Source organism: Leucopleurus acutus (assembly GCF_964270905.1).
Source record: "Leucopleurus acutus genome assembly, chromosome: 18".
Taxonomy (NCBI): domain Eukaryota; kingdom Metazoa; phylum Chordata; class Mammalia; order Artiodactyla; family Delphinidae; genus Leucopleurus; species Leucopleurus acutus.
Genome location: NC_139160.1, coordinates 75,226,324 through 75,248,681, shown reverse-complemented (window position 1 = coordinate 75,248,681; position 22,358 = coordinate 75,226,324). Strand labels below are relative to the sequence as shown.

The window sequence follows — 22,358 nt, the reverse complement described above, 5'->3', positions numbered from 1 at the left end:
CTACACTGCGAGAATCACCTATAACTATTCAATCAATAACGTTTAAATTGCTTGTCTATCCATTAAAGGCAAATTCAAATACCATAACTTGGAGCACTCATTACAAAATTGATCCTAGGTAGTGCAGCTCTTCAATATTTCAGGTCTACAGAAGAGGAAATCATGCCTCACACAGTGAAAAGTTTATATCCTCAAAAAGAAAACCACAGGCCCAAAACAGAGTCCCGTATGCTAGGCCAGGCTAACCGACGGGGGCATAACACCTAACCTAACTGAAGCTTCCACCTCCCCCAGAAATGTGGTCTTGACCAGACAGTCAGGAATTTTCCGTTTGGTACCAGTAAGGTAATATGTCACATGCCCCTCTCCATTCCCCAAAAGATGAAGAGGTAATCGCTACATAGACCCCTCTGTTCCCCACAGGTAGTTACCTAAGCCTGAAGCAATATTTTTTATGACTTCCTTATCTTGCCTTTAAAACCCTTCCCTTTCTGTGGCCCCCTGGAGCTCCCCTCTGCTAGCTAGATGGGGTGTTGCCCAATTCATGAATCATTCAATAAAGCCAATTAGATCACTAAAATTTACTCAGTTGAATTTTGTTTTTTAATAGTATTTTATATGAACTTTAGCAAAGCAGGGAGCCCTAATTCTGATTATCCAGGTAGAGAGAGAAACCCAGTAGAGTTAGCAAAGAGAGTCTATGAAGGTGGTCCACTGTGTGGGGTCTGCGACATGACTCCGAGAAACAGGTGGGAAGTAGTTGTCATTTCAGATGAGGAAGTGCAAGACCAGCAGGGGTCCTGTTCCCCCTGAGCTCAGAGTCTAGCATGGCAGCAAGATGCTAATCAAACCACCACCGAGGTTTATAATCACAGGCGGTGAGAAGTGTGCTACAGAAAGATGGTCCACAGTGACTTAATCTGGAAGTTCTGGGAAGGATTACTTAAAGACTGAAGAAGTATTGAGTGGGAGTTTATAAAACTATGTACTATGTGGAGGAAGAAAGAGCACTTTATGGAAAAAAAGACAGTCTAAGGGGAATCCCTGATGCAGGAAGGCGGGCAGCGACCAGTGACTAGGAATCATCAATGATAGTGTTTAGGGACCAGATCGTGAATAAGGCTTGTGGCTGTCCTTCCAAGAAAAATGACAAGCCTCAGAAAAGTTTTAAGACTGGGAGTTTCGAGATTACATTTGTTCTTTACGAAAATTACTCTAGTTCATTATGAAGTTTCCACTAGAAAGTCAGGAGGCTATTGGAGAAAAGATGATGAGGATGGTGCCCGCTGGGATGCAGAGTAGTAGATATTGGGAGATAAAAAGCCACTTGAAAAGCATTTAAGAAATAAGAGAAATCAAAACTATTCAAGCAGTGGTCTGCTGATAATGTGATTAAGAAGTTAAAATGAAGAAGAAGCAACACGGTGCTGGCAAAGGAGAGACAAGAGAGCAAAATTAACACAAAAGCAACAGGGCAGTAACAGACCAACCTAATCAGGCTTCACCACTTTCTGCTGATGACTCAATTCCGTTAATTTTGATAGGAGTATTTAATTTTTAAGTGTATTTACAGTGGCGGGCAATTTATCCCATCATTAAGACACTGCATTGAATGTTCATGGGTTAATCAGCACCTGACAATTTATTACTTGTAAAGAAATCTCTGATTGCACATTTACATGAAAATTACTTCATCAGTTTCTCAGCAGAGTAGGAAAAATAACGGGGGTTATCAAAAAGGGATAGGAGACGTATGCGTCATCAGATGTCTCTGTAGACATTCTGATTGAATTGCTCTGAGATGAATTTAACAAAAGCAATGAGAGAGAGAGACATTGAGAGTGCATAGTGTCAAAATTGATACACGTACTGGAAGAAATAGCGCGTATAAACCAGAAGAGAACCACAGCAAATCAATTCTCCGTGCTGTTTGCCATCTAAGTCATACATTTGTATGCTATTATCAGAGATGTGTATATAAATTATTTACTAGACAAAGACATTTCCTGATAATTTAGAAGAACAATAGTTTTTCTTTCATGCAAATAGAGAGGCATCCCTCACGCACACTTAGCTTTTCCTCTTTGGCTTCGTTCTCCAGATCTAGGAGGCCGAGTTAAAGCAGATGAAAGAAACAGCATTTTTATAAGTCATCTGCAGATCCTGCTGGTTCTAGCAAGATCTTCTTCTCCAGCAAACATGACAAGAGGAAAGTTGTCTACCCTCAGGGCTCCAACTTTCTCTTAACAACCCTGAAATGTGAATCTTTGCAGAAACTGCCTGCTAACTGAATCAGAAGAATTGACCCAAACTCTGAGAAATCCACCTTAGGCTTTCAGCATGACCAGAAGTAACAATGAGCCCCTTCCTTGTCGTATTTGCAGCACTGACGGGTGAAAATACGCAGCAAGACAAAAGCAGTGCAAAGGCAATTTCAAGGGCACTTACATAGATCTGATTGTTCCCAAAGCGCTTCTGAATTTCGTAAAGCAGGCTGCTGTCGGTAAGCTGGCTGAGCGTTGCCAGGTCATCGTTCGGAGCGGGAGGTATCAGCTTGACCTGGGGGAAAAATAGGTAAGATCAATCCTAATTGCTTTCCAATCAACTGTCTTCACAGTTGTTTGTTCCATTTTCAATTACATGTCAAAAGTTTACAGACCACATGAATTCGAAATTGTTATTAAAAGATGAAATGGTTCACTTGTAAGGAACAAAAAATTCAACGGTCACAGAAATGTATTCAGGTGAGAATCTCTGTTCTATACCCACCAGCCAGGGCACACACTCATACACGCACCTACACACACAACCTGCATGTGACCCCACGTCCCTCCAATCATGAAGTCTGATTAAGACAGCTCTGAACTGTGCTGAGTCCTTTTTAAGACCAGCTGTTGAAAGCTCACGTTTTTCAGTGTTTCCAAAGCTAAAGGAAAACTCCTATCACGAAACTGGAATGGGAGGAAAGCAGTGTGCCTGGACTTCAGTTTCTGAGTACATGGAGGGAGGCACTGGAACTTAAAAGTAGCCTCTCTAGAATTCTGGCTTGTGTATCTTCTTCTGTTCTACATTACTCCTAAGTTTCAGGTAGTGTGAGATTAAGATGATTCTGTCAGAAAGAAAAACACTGCTTTCCTACTCAATTTTATACTGAGTGACAGAGTTGAAAAACTGGACAATATTTCAAAAAAAAAAGGTAAATCTGAAATATTTAAATTAGATAAAAATCTATTATTTACAAGTCGGAAATGGGCAATGTTTAGTTTTATTTATATAGACAAAGGTCTCTCGCAAGTTGGCATACGTGTTGAACTCCCAAAGCAATCACAAAAAGGAGAAAAACCAAGAGCAGGAATTTTTTTTCCTTCAGAAGGAATGATTTACGCTAAGATAATAAAATTCCTCGTATATCCACAGCTCTCAGGAGCTCAAGGCAAATTTCTGCATGCACATTAAAAAAAAAAAAGCAGGAACTAGCACTAACAGAAGTTTCATGTTTGTTCCAACAAGGCTGAAAGAGCTATTGCGGCATATCTTTGGAATTCTTGAGGGTTTTCATCTCCAGTCACAGCTGCTGCACGGGCTAGAGAAAGTACTACTAGGCTGACAGTAAAAATGTGAAGACTTCCCAGCCTGCTTGTAGTAACCAAACGTGAAAATACAGCGTTAGGGTAGATCAAGGGAAGAATTCCTTGTAGTTAGCATAACAGATTCCAAAATGATCAGGAATGAAGCTTTGATAATCAGTCTGAAGCAAGGGGCACATTCTTTCTAAAGATTCCTAAAGCACTGTGACAGCTGATAATATGTCTGTGAATATTTTTATGTCATAGTTGTAGACTCAGTCGTGTATGCTACCAGTGTCTCCCAAACAATTATGACAACAGTCAAAACAGAGACGGGATAAATATGTAAAAAACAACAACAAAAACAAAACTTAACATCTTCGCTAGGATTGATCATTATGGTTCTTACGAAGATATACAAATATCCATATATATATACATACATTTCTCTCTATATATGTATACATTTCCAAAAATAGAAATCTGAAACACAAAACAGACATAATTCAGAATAGAAAGTCAGGAAGAAATTAGAGAAACACTCTGAGAAATGTTTCAAGACCCAAAAGGAATTTACACCTTGGAAATACTCTGAATTCACTGATTCCTCGTCTCCACTTGCCAACACTGCTTTCAGTGCTGTCAAATTTCCTGTTTTGTTCTGTTGTGTTTGGTTGTGTTTTCTCTCTCTAGGACATAAGTAATATATGTCCAAGAACCAGAAATTCAGTGGGCAGACAGAAGGTCTGACAACTGGGATAAGAGCAAGAGGATTCTGGGGAAAGGCTGTTTGCAGGAAAGAAAGAAGTAGGCATGAAAGAAGAGGAAAGAAGAAATTAGAAAAGAACGAGCTGACCGGGATGGTCCTACAGGGAAAGGGGTGATGATCTGACAAAATATTAAGCTTCCCGGGCTTCCCTGGTGGCGCAGTGGTTGAGAGTCCGCCTGCCGATGCAGGGGACACGGGTTCGTGCACCGGTCCAGGAAGATCCCACATGCCGCGGAGCGGCTGGGCCCGTGAGTCATGGCCGCTGCGCCTGCGCGTCCGGAGCCTGTGCTCCGCAACGGGAGAGGCCACAACAGTGAGAGGCCCGCGTACCGCAAAAAAATATATATATATTAAGCTTCCCAAAGCTGAAGCCCATCACCGTGCCTGCACAGCACCTTGTTCTTACCTGCTTTGCATTCTATGAGATGTTTCTTAGAGAGTGCAATATATCAGGTCCTTTGTTTGCTGAGAATTTACACTTTTGTGTACCTGGATGCTGGTATGTCCAAGGACTACAGAAAGAGAACCATCACCTATCTTCAAAATCCCTATATGCACATGCAGCCATGGAACACACACGTTCTCTCCTGTGCACAGAACTGTCACAGGGCAGCAGGGCTCTGGGAAATGAACCCGGAGCTTGCTATCATGTCTCCAAAGAGCACTGGATACAGCAGAAAAGAAACACTTGTGACTCTAGGCAATTTGTTTAACTTTCTTGAGTTTGAGTTTGGTCGGTTTAAATACTCAATTTGAAACTTGAGAGTCAGTTAACTAGCAAAAGTGAATTATAACTTGCCCACAGTAGAATTTTGAGGATTAATGGGCAGAAGACATTAAACAGACATTTCTCCAAAGAAGACATACAGATGGCCAAGAAGCACATGAAAAGCTGCGCAATATCACTAATTATTAGAGAAATGCAAATCAAAACTACAATGAGGTATCACCTCACACCAGTTAGAATGGGCATCATCAGAACATCTACAAACAACAAATGCTGGAGAGGGTGTGGAGAAATGGGAACGCTTTTGCACTGTTGGTGGGAATGTAAATTGGTACAGCCACTATGGAGAACAGTATGGAGATTCCTTAAAAAACTAAAAATAGAACTACCATGTGACCCAGCAATCCCACTACTGGGCATATACCCAGAGAAAACCATAACTCAAAAAGACACATGCACCCCAATGTTCATTGCAGCACTATTTACAATAGCCAGGTCACGGAAGCAACCTAAATGCCTGTTGACAGACGAATGGATAAAGAAGATGTGGTACATGTATACAATGCAATATTACTCAGCCATAAAAAGGAACAAAATTGGGTCATTTGTAGAGACATGGATGGATCTAGAGACTGTCCTACAGAGTGAAGTAAGTCAGAAAGAGAAAAACAAATATCATATATTAATGCCTATATGTGGAACCTAGAAAAGTGGTACAGATGAACCGGTTTGCAGGGCAGAAATAGAGACACAGATGTAGAGAATAAACATGGACACCAAGGGGGGAAAGCGTTGGGGGGCGGGTAGTGGTGGATGAATTGGGAGATTGGGATTGACATGTATACACTAATATGTATAAAACAGATAACTAATAAGAACCTGCTGTATAAAAAATAAATAAAATTCAATAAAAGATATTATAGGTGAAAGCATTTGTAAGCTCTGAAAGGATTATTTTATATTATTTTTTAAAAAAATAATCTATACTTACATTGAAAAAAAGAAAACCCAGTGTCGACTGGAATTACATGAATTAAGAGCAGATAAATTAGTGGATAGAGGATTCAACCACTGTGGCAAAACCTTACAGTCAGTCAATATAAATAACAGTAATAAAACCAATAAATATGTCTTGCTGAGTTTTTGTTTGTTCTTGGTAATTGTGCTGTCACCTTATAGCCTTAGTCTTTTGTCATCTTAAAAACAACCAAATAAGGTGAGTACTATGTTCCCATTTTACAGATGGGGCTTAGCGAGATTAAGGGGCTTCTAGAGTCACAGAGCTCCAGAAGCAGACCTGAGCCAGAGCAAATCTGCCTGACTCCATCCTCCTGTCTCTTTACTCCCAGGAAAACATGGCTTCGCTAAATGGAATAAAAATTTGACCTGAATTTTAAGCTGGAACCAAATTTAAATAAATATACTGTGAAAGGAAAGAAGAGAGGGAGGAAGGGAAAGAAGAAGTTAAGCAGTTAGGAAATTAGGAAGAGAATGGAAGAGGACAGGGGAGAGGAGGAATGGGCCAAAGACAGAACAAAAGGTGAAGAGAAGGAAGAATGTCGCACGTTTTTAAGCATCTTAAGAAAAATTCTACATTCTCAGAGATATTATAAAGCGAATGTGAATTTTGGTAACTAAAAAAAACAAAAAAAGTTTAAATCAAGTCCTGAATATTCATGTATGGAGTTACCATTTGATAAGGCCTACATTTTCTAAACATCTGAAAGGAGAGATGCTGTGGGTTTTGTTTCAACTTGATTTCTACACAATGAGTTTCTCTTTAAAATGTGAATGGGAACTTTATTGCTTTGACAAGGCTTTTCTAAAGCCCTCCTGTGAAGTGTGAGTGAGGACAGCCCTGCGGAGAATCCAAGCACCTCATGACCAAGAATGAATGACAGCATGACGCACACAGTGGGAGATGTGAGTGAACATTACACAGCTAATATACGCTCATGAAACCTGAATACTAGCCTCTCCTTGTTTAATACCAGATCAATAGAACATGATTACAGCTGCTTTTAATGTCTAGGATACAATTATAAAGAGCTTACATTAAAAACTGAAAAGTCATTCAGCAAGGATTACACTGGATGTTATGCTGTGAATGTCCTCTCATTTTTTAAAAGATATTATTTTTTAGAGTTATTTTAGATTCACAGCAAAATTGAGAGGAAGGTACAGAAATTTCCCATATACCCCTGGCCCCACTCATGCGTAGCCTTCCCGGTTATCAACATCCCTCGCCAGGGTGGTACCTCTGTTACCACTGACGAGCCTACACTGACACATCATCATCATCCAAACCCCATAGTTTACATCAGGGTCACTCTTGGTGTTGTACGTTCTATGGATTTGGACAGATGTATAATATCACATATCTACCCCTACGGTGTCATACAGAGTAGTTTCACTGCCCTAACAACTCCCTGTGGTCCACCTATTTATTCCCCTGCCCCGACCCCTGGTAACCTCTAATATTTTTACTATCTCCATGGTTTTGCCTTTTCCAGAATGTCAAATAATAGAATCATATAGTAGGTAGCCTTTTCAGATTGGACTCTTTCACTTAATAATATGTATGTAAGTTTACAGAAAGTTCATAGGACCTTTAAAAAAGTTAAGAAAAAGCTTTGCCTTAAATTTCACCTAACACTCAATTGCCTACCACTATGCACTGAATTGTGTCCCCCCAAATTCATATGTTGAGGCTCTAACCAGCTTGTGACACTGTTTGGAGATGGGGCCTTTAGGAAGTTATAAAGGTTGAATGAGGTTATAAGGGTGGGGCCCTGATCCTATAGGATTAGTGTCCTTATAAAAGACACCAGATAGGTTGTTTTTTCTCTCTGTCTACCATGTGAAGAGAAAGAAGCCATCTGCAAGCCAGGAAGAAGACATTCACCAGAAACTGAATCAGCCAGAGCCTTGATCTTAGACTTCCAGTCTCCAGAACTGTGAGAAAATAATCTCTGTTGTTCAAGCCACCCAGTTTGTGGTATTTTGTTACGGCAGTCTGAGCTGATGAGTATACCTACTAAAATTTAAAAGTATTTCAAAATTACAAAAATAATTTGTTATTTGAAAATAACAAAAAATAATGAAATTTAAATTTTGAAAAGAGAATCTTTAGAAAACCTCAATAAATTGTCCTTAAAACATTCAAAATTAGACACAGTGAAACAAAACATTTTCAGGGATTACTGTGACATTCAGAAAATTACTTTGCCATTTATAAAACATGAAACATATAAAACTCATTTATTTCTGTGGGAATGATAGCAAAAAATACATTAATTTCTAAAGCTCCTCAAAGTGATCTCTGATCATCTGGACACTGGGGCACACAGGCACACACACACAAAACACCACCACAGTTGCTTTTAAGGATAAGTGACTCGGTGACTGGTTTGTCCTTCTTGTTACGTAAAATGTCTGATATTTGTAAGAAACAGAAAACTATCTACATAATCATCAAAATGATGACTAATGACATAAGCGGAAATATTCAGGAATTTAACGTATTGGCTGAACTTCCATTCCTGGTAAATCAAGACTATAAAATTCATATCCTTGTAAAAACACATAGCAGTTAAGTTTGTTAATGGTCAGTATAATACCATAACAATTTATACATGGCAATTTCAAACCAAATATTAACATTTGCACTCATTCATTTTTATTTGAATTGAAATTAGTAGGTGTTTGTTTTTGAAAAGTTGGACTTTAAGGCATGATGTAATAGGATGCAACACTAGCAGACCTGCAATAAGGGTGTAGTTACCTGATCAGGTTTGGTGGGGCCGCTCACGGTGGTATTTTCGGGAGTACTGTCCTGAGATTGTCCCTTGCACAGACCTTTTGTTGCATCTTTGAACATAATGTCTTTTTCCAGCATACTGTCTTGCTTGGCAATTGGCAATGCCAGGGGGCTGCTGGAGGAAAAAAATCAATGCTATGATTAGTCTTCCAACACTGCCATATCAATCAAAAATTACCATGACTGGACAGCTGATTATAGAAAGTTGTTTAATTCAGATAAGAAACAGTGTCAACACTGCAGGTTAGAATCAATGAGAAATCTGTAAACTTTTCTATTAGCTCCAGATCTCGTTCAATTTCACCTTTAAAAGAAAAAATGTATTCATTTCAACCTGAGAAGAAAAGGTTTATGAATGGATATATGACTTAACAGACAAATCAATGAGCAATTGAAAAGCTAAGGTGGAAATGCATGATTGAACTAAGCAAAATATTTAAATGTGAATGAATGCAAACAAGTGAAGGCAAAATTCTACAATTAAGTAAAATACTGTTCATACAGGATTTTAATATGTTATAGAATCATGGACAATAGTTAAGAGTTTGTGAAGAAATGATAATAGGGGAATTAAAAACAAACGACGTGCTTAAGGACTGCAATGTTACAAACAATAAGTTTTATTACTCCTTTACAGCTCAGGCTAGGCAAAAAAATAAAATAAAACCTACTTCATTTTTTGTTCTTCCATAGACACTGTTGCCAAAAGAAAGGCAAGTTCATAAAAAATAAACACAATCCGAATGTTTAATTTGTATTGTAACACTTTAGTACAGTCAAATTTAAAAATATACTTTCCTAAATGTGACCATAAAGCAGAAATACATACATATTTAATCAAGTGCAATATATAGAAACATAATTATTTCATGTATCTTACAATAGTAGTTGTGATTCTAATTAAAGCTTAATGCATTTTGTTGTTTTTTTAAAATTTCAGTTTTATGGAGGTATTTACAAATAGTAAAATTCACTCTGCAGATGTACAGCTGCATGAGTTCTGTCTACATACACATAATTATATATAGTTGGTTATATATATGTATATACATTTGTGTAACCCACATAATCGGCAACACATAGAATTTTTGTCACTCCCGAATGGCTCTTTGTGTGTGCCCTTTGAAGTCAATTATTTCCCCTAACCCCCTGCCCCTTGTAACCATGGCTAATTATTTCTTTCACTATAGTTTTGTTTTTTCTAAAATGTCGTGTGAAGGAAATCACAGAGCATGTAGCCTTGTGTTCCTGGCTTCCTTTACTTAACATGTTTTTAAGATTCATTAATGTTTCTGCATGTATCAAGTTTGTCATTGTTTATCACTGGGTAGTGTCTTCCTGTGGGATCCACTGCACTTTGGCTGTCCATTCACCAAACATTTGGGTTTGTCCAGCTTTTGTCAATTGTAAATGCAGTTTCTATACACATTCACGCACAGGTGTTTGTGGTGACGTATGACATATGCTTTCATTTATCCTGGCTGCGTACCTAGGAGAGACTCCAAACTTTCCTCGGGGTCTGAACCATTCATTGGTGCTTCCCCCAGGCGTGGGCTGGAGTCCTACTTGCTTCACATCCTTGACAGAACTTGTCTTTTTTGTTGTTTTTTAAATCCATTCCAGTGGGTGTGTTAGTGGCTTCTCCCTGTGGCTTTTATTTGCATTTCAGTGTGGTTATTGACACAAGAATCCCTTCTTTGGTAAAGTGTAAGTTCAAATCTCCTTTTTTTTTTACTGGATTCTTTGGTGTCATATTATTGAGTTTATATATTTTGGATTCGAGTCCTTTATCACATACACATGTGGCAAATATTTTCTCCCAGTATGTATCTTGTCTTTTTATTTTTTTAACAGTAAGTTTCAAGGAATATTTTTTCTCTTATGGTTTGTGCCTCTTGTATCTTATCTAAAAATTCTTTCCCAAACCCAAGGTCAGTAGGGTTTTCTCCTAGGTTTTATTCCAGAAATGTTATAGTTTTATGCTTCACACTTAGGTCTACAATTCATTATGAGTGGCTTTTTTTATATGGCGCTGTATATGGGTCGAGTTTCATTATTTCTTCGTATTGCTGTCTAAATGTTCCAGCATCAGTTCTGAAAAGAACATCTGTCCCCATCCAATTACCTGGACACCTTTATTAAAAATCAACTGACCATATATGTGCAGGCCTACTTTAGGACACTCCATTGTATTCCACTGATATAACAGCCTATTCTTACACCAACATTACATTTTCTTGAGTAATGTACTTTCAGAGTAAGGGTTGAAATCAGGCAATGTGAGTCATCCAACTTTGTTTTCTTTTTCAAAATTATTGAGCCCATTTGAGGTTTAGCATTTTCATATACATTTTAGAATCTATTTGTCAGTTTTTATAAAAATTTCTGGAATTTTGATTAGCCTTGTGTTCAAAATATAAGTTAATTTGGGGAGAATTTACCTAATAACAATGTCAAATTTTGTCATCCATAAACACAGTATATTTCTCCATTTATTTTGATCTTCATTAACTTTCTCATCAGTTATTTTGTAGTTTTCAGCATTAAAATCTTGCAAATAATTTGTTAGATGTATTCTGATATATTGCATGTTTTATGCCACTACCAATGTCTTTTTATTTCAATCTCTGGTTGTTAGTCTATAGGAATACAAATGATTGTTTTAGATTAACCCTGACGGGGAAGAAGGGAATAATTTGAAGGACTTCCTTCAGTAACCACAAGCCTCATTCACTGCTCTGCAGCCCATCTCTGCCACCTGCCAGCCATGCTGGAGTCTAGGAAAATGGGAATAAAGACAGACCGACGAACGGGCTGAATCAGGTCCAGGCTGAGGCAAAATTGGGAATAGCTGAAGGACACGTTTACAGGAGCGTGAGGTCAGTTTACTTCCTCTGAACTCTGGATGACGACGTTTTGTAGTCAATGACGGTATTTTCAAGTAGGCAACAGGGCAGGGGATCATATATTAAAAAGAGGCGGCATGGTATAGTAGAGCTGCAACAAACATACATTTTTGAGTCAGAAGAGCTACGGAGTTTGATGCCTGGCTCGGCCACCTCGGGCTGGTTACACAACCATTCTGTAAAAGCAACTGAAAAACAGGCCCGGAGTGACGGGTTACCAACATAATGCGCATCAAGGGGTCAGCTCAACGACCCTGGTAATAAGCAGGCAACGGTATTAGCTTAAGTTTCTGGGGATCTACTTACAAGCTAACAGGTTAGCCTATTACTCTTGTATGGACAGACGCAGAAGACGAGAGGTGCTGGGATAACAGACGGAGGACTTACTGCTCACGGCAGACAGAATCCACGCTGCCCGTGTGCACCAGTTCTCCTTGCCCCCTGTGCCATGGGGGGCGGGAGCGGGCAACACAGATGGAGCTAAGTGGACGGCTACACTTCGCGCATCGTGTCGCGCTGTAGGAGAGAAAGCTGGGCAGGAAGCAAGAACTCTTTGAGCAAGCTGCACACTGTGCCCAGTAGAAGAGAAGCCAGGGCCCCGGCGCTGCGGCCTCCTCCAGCCATCCAGCAGCTGGCATGACTAACTGCATGTGCCCTGCACAGTGACCAACTGGGCAAGAAGGTGGAGGCGGCTTACGGCCCACGGTGGGCGTCCCTCCCAATGCTATATTATTCATTTTAAAAATTCACTATAGGGCTTCCCTGGTGGCGCAGTGGTTGAGAGTCCGCCTGCCGATGCAGGGGACACGGGTTCGTGCCCCGGTCCGGGAAGATCCCACATGCCGCGGAGCGGCTGGGCCCGTGAGCCATGGCCGCTGAGCCTGCGCGTCTGGAGCCTGTGCTCCGCAGCGGGAGAGGCCACAGCAGGGAGAGGCCCGCGTACCGCAAAAAAAAAAAAATAAATAAATAAATTAAAATTCACTATATAAAGGGAATGCTTAAAAATGCTCACATCCAGATCTGCTTGAATACCATCAAGTAATAAGGTCTTTACAACCTTCAAAGAGGCTGTATTTCTTCCTGAGCAACGCTGGAGCAAGACCCCTCTACTCATCACACCTGGAGCTCCAGCAACACGCCGTGTGCCTCTTCGACGTGAGAGCCCTTCCACTATTCGAAGACAGTTGCGGTTCTCTGATATTTACTATAATTTGAGGAAAGCACTTGCAAATCACTTTAATAATTATATGGCACTGAATGTATGACCATCTCTGTTTAAGTACTACACACACATTAACTCTTTAACAACAATACCATAAGGTATACATTATATTTATGCCCATTCTGTAGATGAGTAAACTGAGGACCAGAGAGGAGAACATGCTCTGGACACACAGTGAGCAGCAGCGAAGCTGGGACTTGAGCTTCAGAGTCTGTGTTCTCAACCACCGCGTCACACTGCCTACATCTAAAAGTTCACCCTCACACCTACCGAAATATTTCCTTCCTTATCTCCCCTTAGACCAACCGTCTCCCTTTCCTGCATCGCCAAGAAATTAAAAAGCAAACAACAACAATAACAAAAAAACTAAAGAGAGGTTTTGCAAATACTGAATCTTCTGAGTGTATAGCAATTAATAAAGCAGTAGTTAGATTAGTCAAGGTAAAAAGTAGAAAGATAGTTTATAAAATAAGTAAAATCAACTATAAAGGATTTCTAAAAGGAAGAACTGGTGAGTCTACTAAAACAGCTGAAATACTCCTTTTGTATCCCAAATCTCATCTCAGTGTTAATAGCAGGCTCCTTGGAAGATACACTTGAAAAGAAGATTGGTCCAGGAATACAGTGATCTCATTCTAAGTCAGTTTTTTGTTTGTTTGTTTGTTTGTTTGTTTCTGCGGTACGCGGACCTCTCACCGTTGCGGCCTCTCCCTTTGCGGAGCACAGGCTCCGGACGCGCAGGCTCAGCGGCCATGGCTCATGGGCCCAGCCGCTCTGCGGCATGTGGGATCTTCCCGGACCGGGGCACGAACCCGTGTCCCCTGAATGGGCAGGCGGACTGTCAACCACTGCGCCACCAGGGAAGCCCCTAAGTCAGTTTTTACCTCAATTTAGCTACTACCTGACCTTCTAAGAACTTCAAAATCTCCCCACAGTTCCACCTTTGCTAACTGTGGGAACTAGAATATCTAAATGTGTTTCAGGTCCTACAGTTCTATGATGCTAACACATAATCTCTCTTTACATGCTTTTTCACCTGCATTTTAAAACACCATGTATACTCGCTAATGCCATAGGTTATACCCTCTGGGATCTACTACTAACAATAACTGCAAGCAGCTGGTTACAAATACTCTCATTCAGATGGAACAATTTTTCTTTAGGTTTCTATTCTAATTTTTACATGAAACACATTTCATCCATAATCATTGTGATTAACAATAGCATGCATATGTTAACTTCTATATATTTAAATCATCACTGATTATCCATTTGTAGAATATTAAACATGTATTAAAATGCTATTCTTCTAGAAAAAGGAATAATCTTAAAGGAATCATTGGTATTTTAATAATCATTAAAACTTTATCAATTATGGCAAAATATTTACGATATAAGATTAATTTTTTAAAAAGTTGTAATTATATAGAAAGAAGAATTCAACTTAATAAACAAGAAGAAACATGTACAGGATACAAAGAAATATGCCCAATGAATAGACAGTAGTTGCACCAAAAAGGTGGACTAATGCGGAAGGAGGACTAATCTTAACTGAACTTTAGACAAGCTTCTCTCCACGCTACAGCCCTGACCTCTCCCTTCTTAGAGAACTTACTTTAAAGAACTTACAATTATAAATTGTTTTCTCCGCCTCTTTGAGATGTAAGCCCCTCCCAGGCTTACAACCCGGGGATTCTCTCTCCAGGACCTGAGAGCCACCCTTTTGAGAAGCAATCACCATGAAAGATGGAGCGCTTGTCTCCCAGTCTCTGTGGGAGGCCAGGAGCCTAACTTCCATAAACACCAGTGAGCAAACTCAGGCCTCATCACTCTGACCAGCCCCTGGATGATTTCCTTCAGCAGTTTTCCTCTAAGCCCAGCGCTGACAAGCTTTCTGGCCTTTAGTTTCAGGGAGTTGAGCTCAGTATTTCTTCCCTACTGCTATATTCTTGAATAAAGTCTTTCCTGTATCTTTAACTTTTCTGGTGCAAATTTCTTCGACACTAATGAGAGATTATTTTCATGCTTCTAGATGTTATTCTGCACTTTCCACATTTTCTTCAAGGAAGAAAATATTCTGATTATTAAAAAAGTAATTATTAGGGCTAGACATTTATCAGCAAGAAAGAAAAAAACAGGATTGAATAGTATATTTTCTAAAAGAAGGCTTTTGGTAAGGCAGACTCCATATACATAAAGAAAATGAAAGAGCTATGAAATCTAAAGGGTACTTTAGATTAATGCAGGTGAGATAATTTTAACTTGATGAGGAAGAAATTAGATGGACTATACCAGCAGACACCCGATTTCTAAACTCCACTGAATTTATTCAAGACTTACTTATTTCTATAACATAAAAAGCACTTCATGCAGAGCAAATGTGCCTGTAGGAACTAGGATTTTATTTCTGAAAATCGAAACAGGAACATAATAAAACTAATGAAGGCGACAGTTATGGCCCATTATAACTAAAGCAATTTTAGAAAACTAAAGAAAACAAATAAAACTGACTATATTGAGATATATTAGGCCAATCAGGGAAAAAAATTTAATAGAAACAAACGTGAAGAAATGGCATATGTGACTCAGTTATTTTGGTGGTTAAAGTAATGGACCAAATAGACAGTTCTCAATTTTAATCCTAGGAACATAGGTACATAAATTATTTATTAAAGGGAACTGGGGTTTCTCTGCATCAATAAAATAAAATTATGATCCAAAGATTTACGTTGAATGAAACGGTTCTTAGAGAGTTTTGAATTAATTGCTATCTTTGGCCCCCCCAAAAATGACTTTAGTTTTTGTAAGAGAAAATACTTACAATTTAAAAAACCATTTTGGTAAACTATTACTTGTCTTTAAAACATAAATAAAAATGTCAACGTGTCACTTGTGGTTGGATTGGAAATTATATTGTTTTTAAGACACCTCATTCATCTTAGTAGTTTTCAACAGATATTTGCAAAGAAATTTTTAAAAATCTCTAAATTAAAATAAGTTTAATCCAGAAGCTCTATGCATTACGAAGGGAGTCTCTAAATATGTCAAGAGTTACATTTGCTAGAAATGACTTGCTAGCATGCAATTATTTTGCAGAATAGGTATATAATGAATGATATTTACATGAAATAACATTATCATTTATTTCAATCAAAGAGATGTTTAATGATATACTGCATTTTTCAGACATTTTTAATAAGTAAATTTGATATCATTTGATAAAACTTACTTAAGTTGGCAGCACAAAAGCACCAGAATACACACACACACACACACACACACACACACACACTCACACACACACACACTCAGTCTATAATATAAGAGAAGAAAATAATGAGGGTATGTGGCAGTGGATGGAACAAGCCACCTTAAAAGGTAGTGCGTGCTCATCAATGGAGCTGTTTCCAATGTAGAAAAGAAATAGAAATGGAATGTCTACCCTTTCCCTCCACCTTCACCCAAAGAGAGTCTACTTCTCAACCAATATTGGAAGGCTGTCTAATTGCCCAACAATGTTTGAGGGATAGTGTGAATGGTTTAAACTGAAACTAGATTAAACAATTCTCAACGTCTCATTATGTCCCTATATTCTGACATTTCTCTCTGTCCCCTACTAGACTATAGAATCCCTTTCTAAGCGTAAATTCTTAGGGAATTGACTGACAGCTTTAGCAAAACTTCGTAGCTACATTCTTCAGATTTTCAGCAATGTAGTCATAATATTTGATTAGGAAACAGGTTGGATGTCTTGTAGAATTTATTACTAAAAGAAAGAATTTTACATATATCAAGAGGTTTTAGATGCAAAAGCCCTTTATACTCTAAAGGGCAATATGAATTAGCAGTGTTGAAATAACTGTCCACTTAATTACTTTCTTTAAAATATTAATCTGAAATGAAAGCACACAAGAAACTTTATCCCAGTGTTCCCTGATTCTACATAAGTAGAGTATAAATTGCCAATTAGGACACTTTTAAGCTGAAAGAGAGCTTAATTGATAGTTACGCTAGGTAAACAGGCATTCACTAGTACTGGACCAAACCAGGACATTTGGTCACTCTATCCATCTTCCTACATCAGAAGCTATAGGAAACTTCTGATAGTGTTGGATTAAAAAGTTGTTAAGGTCATAAAAAGCCACAGGGAACATTAAGACACACTGGAGAGTCAGAGTATTATCATTACTACAAGTTTTCTGAGTGGGGCATGGGACCCCAAGTAAGGCACCCCAAGGGTATAATAGCTATGGTATCAGGCAGTATTGCATTAGGCTGCATCAGTCTGAAACTAAGGCTAGTATCGGAAGGAAATGAAGGGTTATTTTTCTCATAAAACAAGAAAGCCAGAAATACACAGCTCAGGAATGCTAACCACCTCAAGGAGATCTTCCAGGACCTTGATCCCTTGTAGGTTCCTGTTCTGTATTCTCAGCAAGTCACTTTCATCCCTTGGTTTCAGAAACACTTGGCGTCTCCAGGTAACACATTTATGTCCCAGGTAGGATGGTATTAGAAGGACACAAAACAACAAGGCTGACCAGATAAATCCGTCCCTTTACTCAGGAGAACAACAGCGCTCCCAGCAGCCCTACCCAGTTAGACTCACTAGATTTAGTAAACAAAAGGCACTGCTTGGGGCTTATTAGTAAAGGGAAAATTGGATAATATATGAGTAGCTAGTATGGTAGCCACACCAACAAGTGTGTGAACCTACTTTCTAAGGAAGGTGGACCAAACTGTGCCAAGCGCTTTCTTTTGCTGAATTGGTCCAAGTAACACAGGAATGTGTATGGTGGGGCGGCGGGGTGGGGTGGGGTGTCCCTAATTACTACAGGGCCTGTGCTCTGCCGAGAGGCCTTTGCACGTTTGGTCCAGAACTGAGGCCTGGACACAGGAACCCAAATAAAGCCCCAGGGCTCCTCCTCCACATTCTCCCAAGTGATGCTCAACTTTGCCACTAAAAAGTACTGATGGGGGGCTTCCCTGGTGGCGCAGTGGTTGAGAGTCCGCCTGCCGATGCAGGGGACACGGGTTCGTGCCCTGGTCCGGGAAGATCCCACGTGCCGCGGAGCGGCTGGTCCCGTGAGCCATGGCCGCTGCGCCTGCGCGTCCAGAGCCTGTGCTCCGCAACGGGAGAGGCCACAACAGGGAGAGGCCCGCGTACCGCAAAAAAAAAAAAAAAAAAAGAAAACAACAAAAAAAAAGAACAACCCCACGAGACAGTTACCATCCTCAAAACCCTGCGCTGAACTGCAGGGCGTTTCTGACACGGACGGACCACCTAGAGTCAGCACAAAGCCCGCAAGTTCAGGGCACCGTCCCCAACACGGCTGCTCTACTTCAGATGTCAGCCACAAGTCTGGGCGTCCCCAGACCACCTGCACTTCTGACCAATTAGCTACAAATGCAGGGGCTCCCTCAACCCTTCTCAGGTTTGAGCATTCACTCAAACGACTCACAGAACTCAAGAAAGCCCTATACTTACCATTGCAGCTTTATGGTGAAGGATACAAATCAGGACCCGCTAAACAAATAGACACACAGGGCAAGGTTTTAGAGGGTCCTGAGCTCAGAGCTTCGGTGCCCTCTTCCCATGGAGTAAGGGCACATTGTCCTCCCAGAATGTTGATATGTGTACCAGTCAGGAACAGAGGTTAGGCTGCCTCAAAGCTCCAGTCTGAAGTCACATCATTGGTTTTTAGACAGAGTGCGCAAGGTCAAATGGTTGGATGGATAACTTAGTGGACAGACAGAAAACAGTGGCCCCGTCTTTTTATTTTATTTTATTTTGGCCACACAGCTTGTGAAATCTTAGTTCCCCGACCAGGGATTGAACCCCGGCCCTCAGCAGTGAAAGCACCAAGTCCTAACCACTGGACCACCAGGGAACTCCCCCAGTGGAGTTCCAAGGGAATCTTGTTCCATTCCCATGCGCAACTCTGACTGGAAAGCAGATTCACAACGGATTGTACTGCGAGTAACCTTCTCACTCATCACCTCTGTGGAAGGGACATCTCTTCCTCATTCTGCACTGTCTTCTCCAATTGTCATACTACACGCGTATCCTAAATCGACAGTGTTCCACAGCTAACGCAGTTGAACCATAACTGAAACTCAGATCAATCATTTCCTCTTTAAAGACAAGTTAGAAATGTTAGAATTACCAATGAAAATGACCTCCTCGCAGAAACAATGTCAGACTGAATACACGGGTGTGACGTGAGTCCAGTCACTGAAGCTCTGAGTGTCGGACAGGGATGTATAAAACGGAGAGAGAAATGCAAAGTGCCTCCGGCTGTTGTTTTGAGGATTAAATGGAATTATCCCTCTGCACAAGTGCTGAGGCCCGGTAACTGCTCAAAAACTATCAGTTGTTATCATTGTTTGTATCAGTAATAAGTGAAAACCCACAAGTGTTTAGTGAACTACTCTACTCCACGTAGGCACTGTGCAGAATTTTTGTGTATTCCAACTCAAGGACTCCATGGAAGAGAATATTAGAAACAAAAGTGGGCATCTATCAGAATGTCTCAGCGATTAAAAACCCTAGGAGAGCATTTCCACATTCAAACCCCAAAGGGCACGTTCAGCAGCCGCTGTTTCATTAGCAGCAATAACAGTCAGTGAGGCACTGAGATAGCTAAGGATGGAAAAGACAGCGCGGAGAGCAGACACCCTGTCAGCAGGAGGGAAAGAACAGAGTGGGAGGGGCAGTCACGTGTGAGAAGAGCTGTTGAGGGTTTAAGGAAGAGAGAGGAAGCCTAAAAGCTTTACAGGTAGTAGAGACCCGATGGAGAATGCTATAGTTGGCAGGACCTCTGGAGTTAAATCTAACCTGCTCATTTTAAGACAAGAACTTGAAACTCAGGCAAGTAATAGACACCTTAATAATGTTCACTGGATAGGATATGTCTTAGAAACCACGAAATGTGGGATAACCCAATAACAGTGGAATTTCTTATTGATTCAGTGTTGAACCAAAGATAGGCAGTTGCTACAAACCCTGCAGCACAATTGGGGCTAAATCATGATTTACGGCACAAGATGCTTGCAGAACAATGAATATATGTTGACAATGGAAAGGGAATTTGACTTGTATGCTGAGATATTAGAAAGTAAACCACTCAATTATTTTTTAAAATTTTAGCAAAATGCGTTCAGGGAAAAGATAAAAGAAACAAGTCAACTTTGTAATGCAAAAAAAAAAAAAAAAAAGGAAGCCGGGGTTAAAAATAATGAAGAAAGATGGGCAACTGTAATTCAGATGAGGTTTTGCATGTTAAATCTTCAGAATGAGGACTAGAGATAATAAGTGGGAAAGGTTATCGAAGAGAAACAATAGATTATACAGAGGAGAGGAGAAGATGTTTTAGGTTCTTTCTAATTCTATGCTTCTCCTATCAATGAATATGCCCTGTTCTATCCTGGGCAAAATAAGGAAAGAGGATAGGCAAAAAGAAGAGTCTGCAGAAAATTGCAGAAATGAGGAGGAGAGAAGAAACCCGAACCCTCCCCAAACATCGGATATAACTACTGACTCTCACGTAACTGGTTTGTGAAGAAATGCTGCTTTGTAAGTAATGCCTAAGAGATTTTTTTTTAAACTATATTTCTATTTCCTGTCAATCATGGCAATTCTCTGATTTACTTCATACATGTTCTCTATCAAAAGAAGGGCATTTCTGAAAATGTCCTGATATATCTCAGTAAACTGTTGCCCAGATCAATCAGCACTGTGATACTATGATAAAATCAACAAGTGGTTGTTGTTTGGTTGGGTTTTTTTCCAAAAATACACGCATTTATCAGCTTTAAAGAAAGAGTTGTCCTTTTTAATGTCTGTGGATTTGTTTATAGAGGAGACCTCAAATATCCCCATTTTTCCTTCTTATACTAAAACAAGGTCTGCAAGTTGATTCTAGAAATGAAGCTTTTCTGCATTAAAACATAAGTGTACCTAGTTGTTTCATCACGTCTCTTTGCTCCAGTTCCCATCTGTTAATAATTCTATAAAGATAAAATTATAAGTGATAAAAGAAATTTTACAAAGTTGCTTAGTTGTTAAACTAAACAAGTCTACCTGTCTTTTATTTTTTTTTTTTTTTTTGAGGTACGTGGGCCTCTCACTGTTGTGGCCTCTCCCGTTGCGGAGCACAGGCTCCGACGCGCAGGCTCAGCGGCCATGGCTCACGGGCCCAGCCACTCCACGGCATGTGGGATCTTCCCGGACCGGGGCACGAACTCGTGTCCCCTGCATTGGCAGGCGGACTCTCAACCACTGTGCCACCAGGGAAGCCCCTGTCATTTTTTTTAGAGTTAAAAAAACCTTAACATTATAATGAGTTGTTCTTTAATATAATTTTCAATTCTATCCTGAGGAAAGATGACAGCAGACTTCAATGAAGAGGTTACATTTCAATATAAACTTATTTCAAAGTTTGAAAGCTTTGCTCAGTGTCAACAAGAGAAAAATGTTATTAAAACAATAATACTTAACTGTGTAGAGCAAATAAGCCACTGATTAATCCGTTTAAAACGCATGGTTCAATCAAAATATAAAAAACAGTAAAAAGTGCTTTTTTGGACGGGTCGGTTGCTTTGCTTTCTTTTATTTTTTTAAAGCAGAAGAAACCCAAAACTATAGACACAGAGATAAGTTAATATTTATCCAAAATAACTTATTATGAAAGAACTTGGTTTTAACTCACAGTTGGATGCTGTTTACATTTTAATGTCTCTTTCCATGGAAGCCCATGACATAATCTTAAAAGTAAAATGGAACATATCGGGTATGGATTTTAATATCAACATCTGGAAAGTAAAATTCTTCCATAGCAAGTATCTGTATTACTCCTCTCGTTCCAGTGATATCAGGAATATAAAAATGTAAAGAGCAAGGTCAACGTATTCTAATCATTAGTTCCAGGCCACTTGGAATGTATCTTATCAGGTAACCATTCTCGACTCCAACTTTTGTTTCTACCTATGGCTTTCTCACTTTCTCTCCCACATAAATGGGATACTATTTCTTTCCCACCTGCGAAAACAGGAGAGGGGTTAGGTGGTGTAGGTGTAGACGATCTGGGCTCCGACTGCTGGGCTATAAATCCTGACCTGTCATTTCTCAGCTCTGTAATCTTGGGAAAGTGAGAAAATCTTAACGGGGCTTTGAAAATGGACTAAAACAATCCATGAGATTCTTAGCACGGCGTCTGACACACAAATGAAGCTCCTTTTCCACACAGTTGAAAACTCAAATCCAGTAACGAATATATTTTAGTATTAAGTAGAGGTCAGTGCATTTATGCCTGACTCGAGCCTCTGCGTTACCTAGAGAGGTTTTAA

The 22,358-nt window shown here is 39.7% G+C and overlaps 1 protein-coding gene across 1 annotated transcript in view; it reads right to left on the bottom strand.

Annotated features, from left to right (window-relative positions):
* Nucleotides 1–22,358, bottom strand: part of MYO16 (myosin XVI) — a gene marked incomplete at its 3' end in the record, with an annotated part of 531,603 nt that overhangs the window by 267,544 nt on the left and 241,701 nt on the right. The window contains exons 11-12 of the mRNA XM_082859271.1: nucleotides 8,847–8,997; nucleotides 2,449–2,559 (exon numbers count right to left, since the gene is read on the bottom strand). Of these exons, the coding sequence (XP_082715397.1) occupies nucleotides 2,449–2,559; nucleotides 8,847–8,997 (262 nt within the window). The remainder of the gene's footprint in view (nucleotides 1–2,448; nucleotides 2,560–8,846; nucleotides 8,998–22,358) is intronic.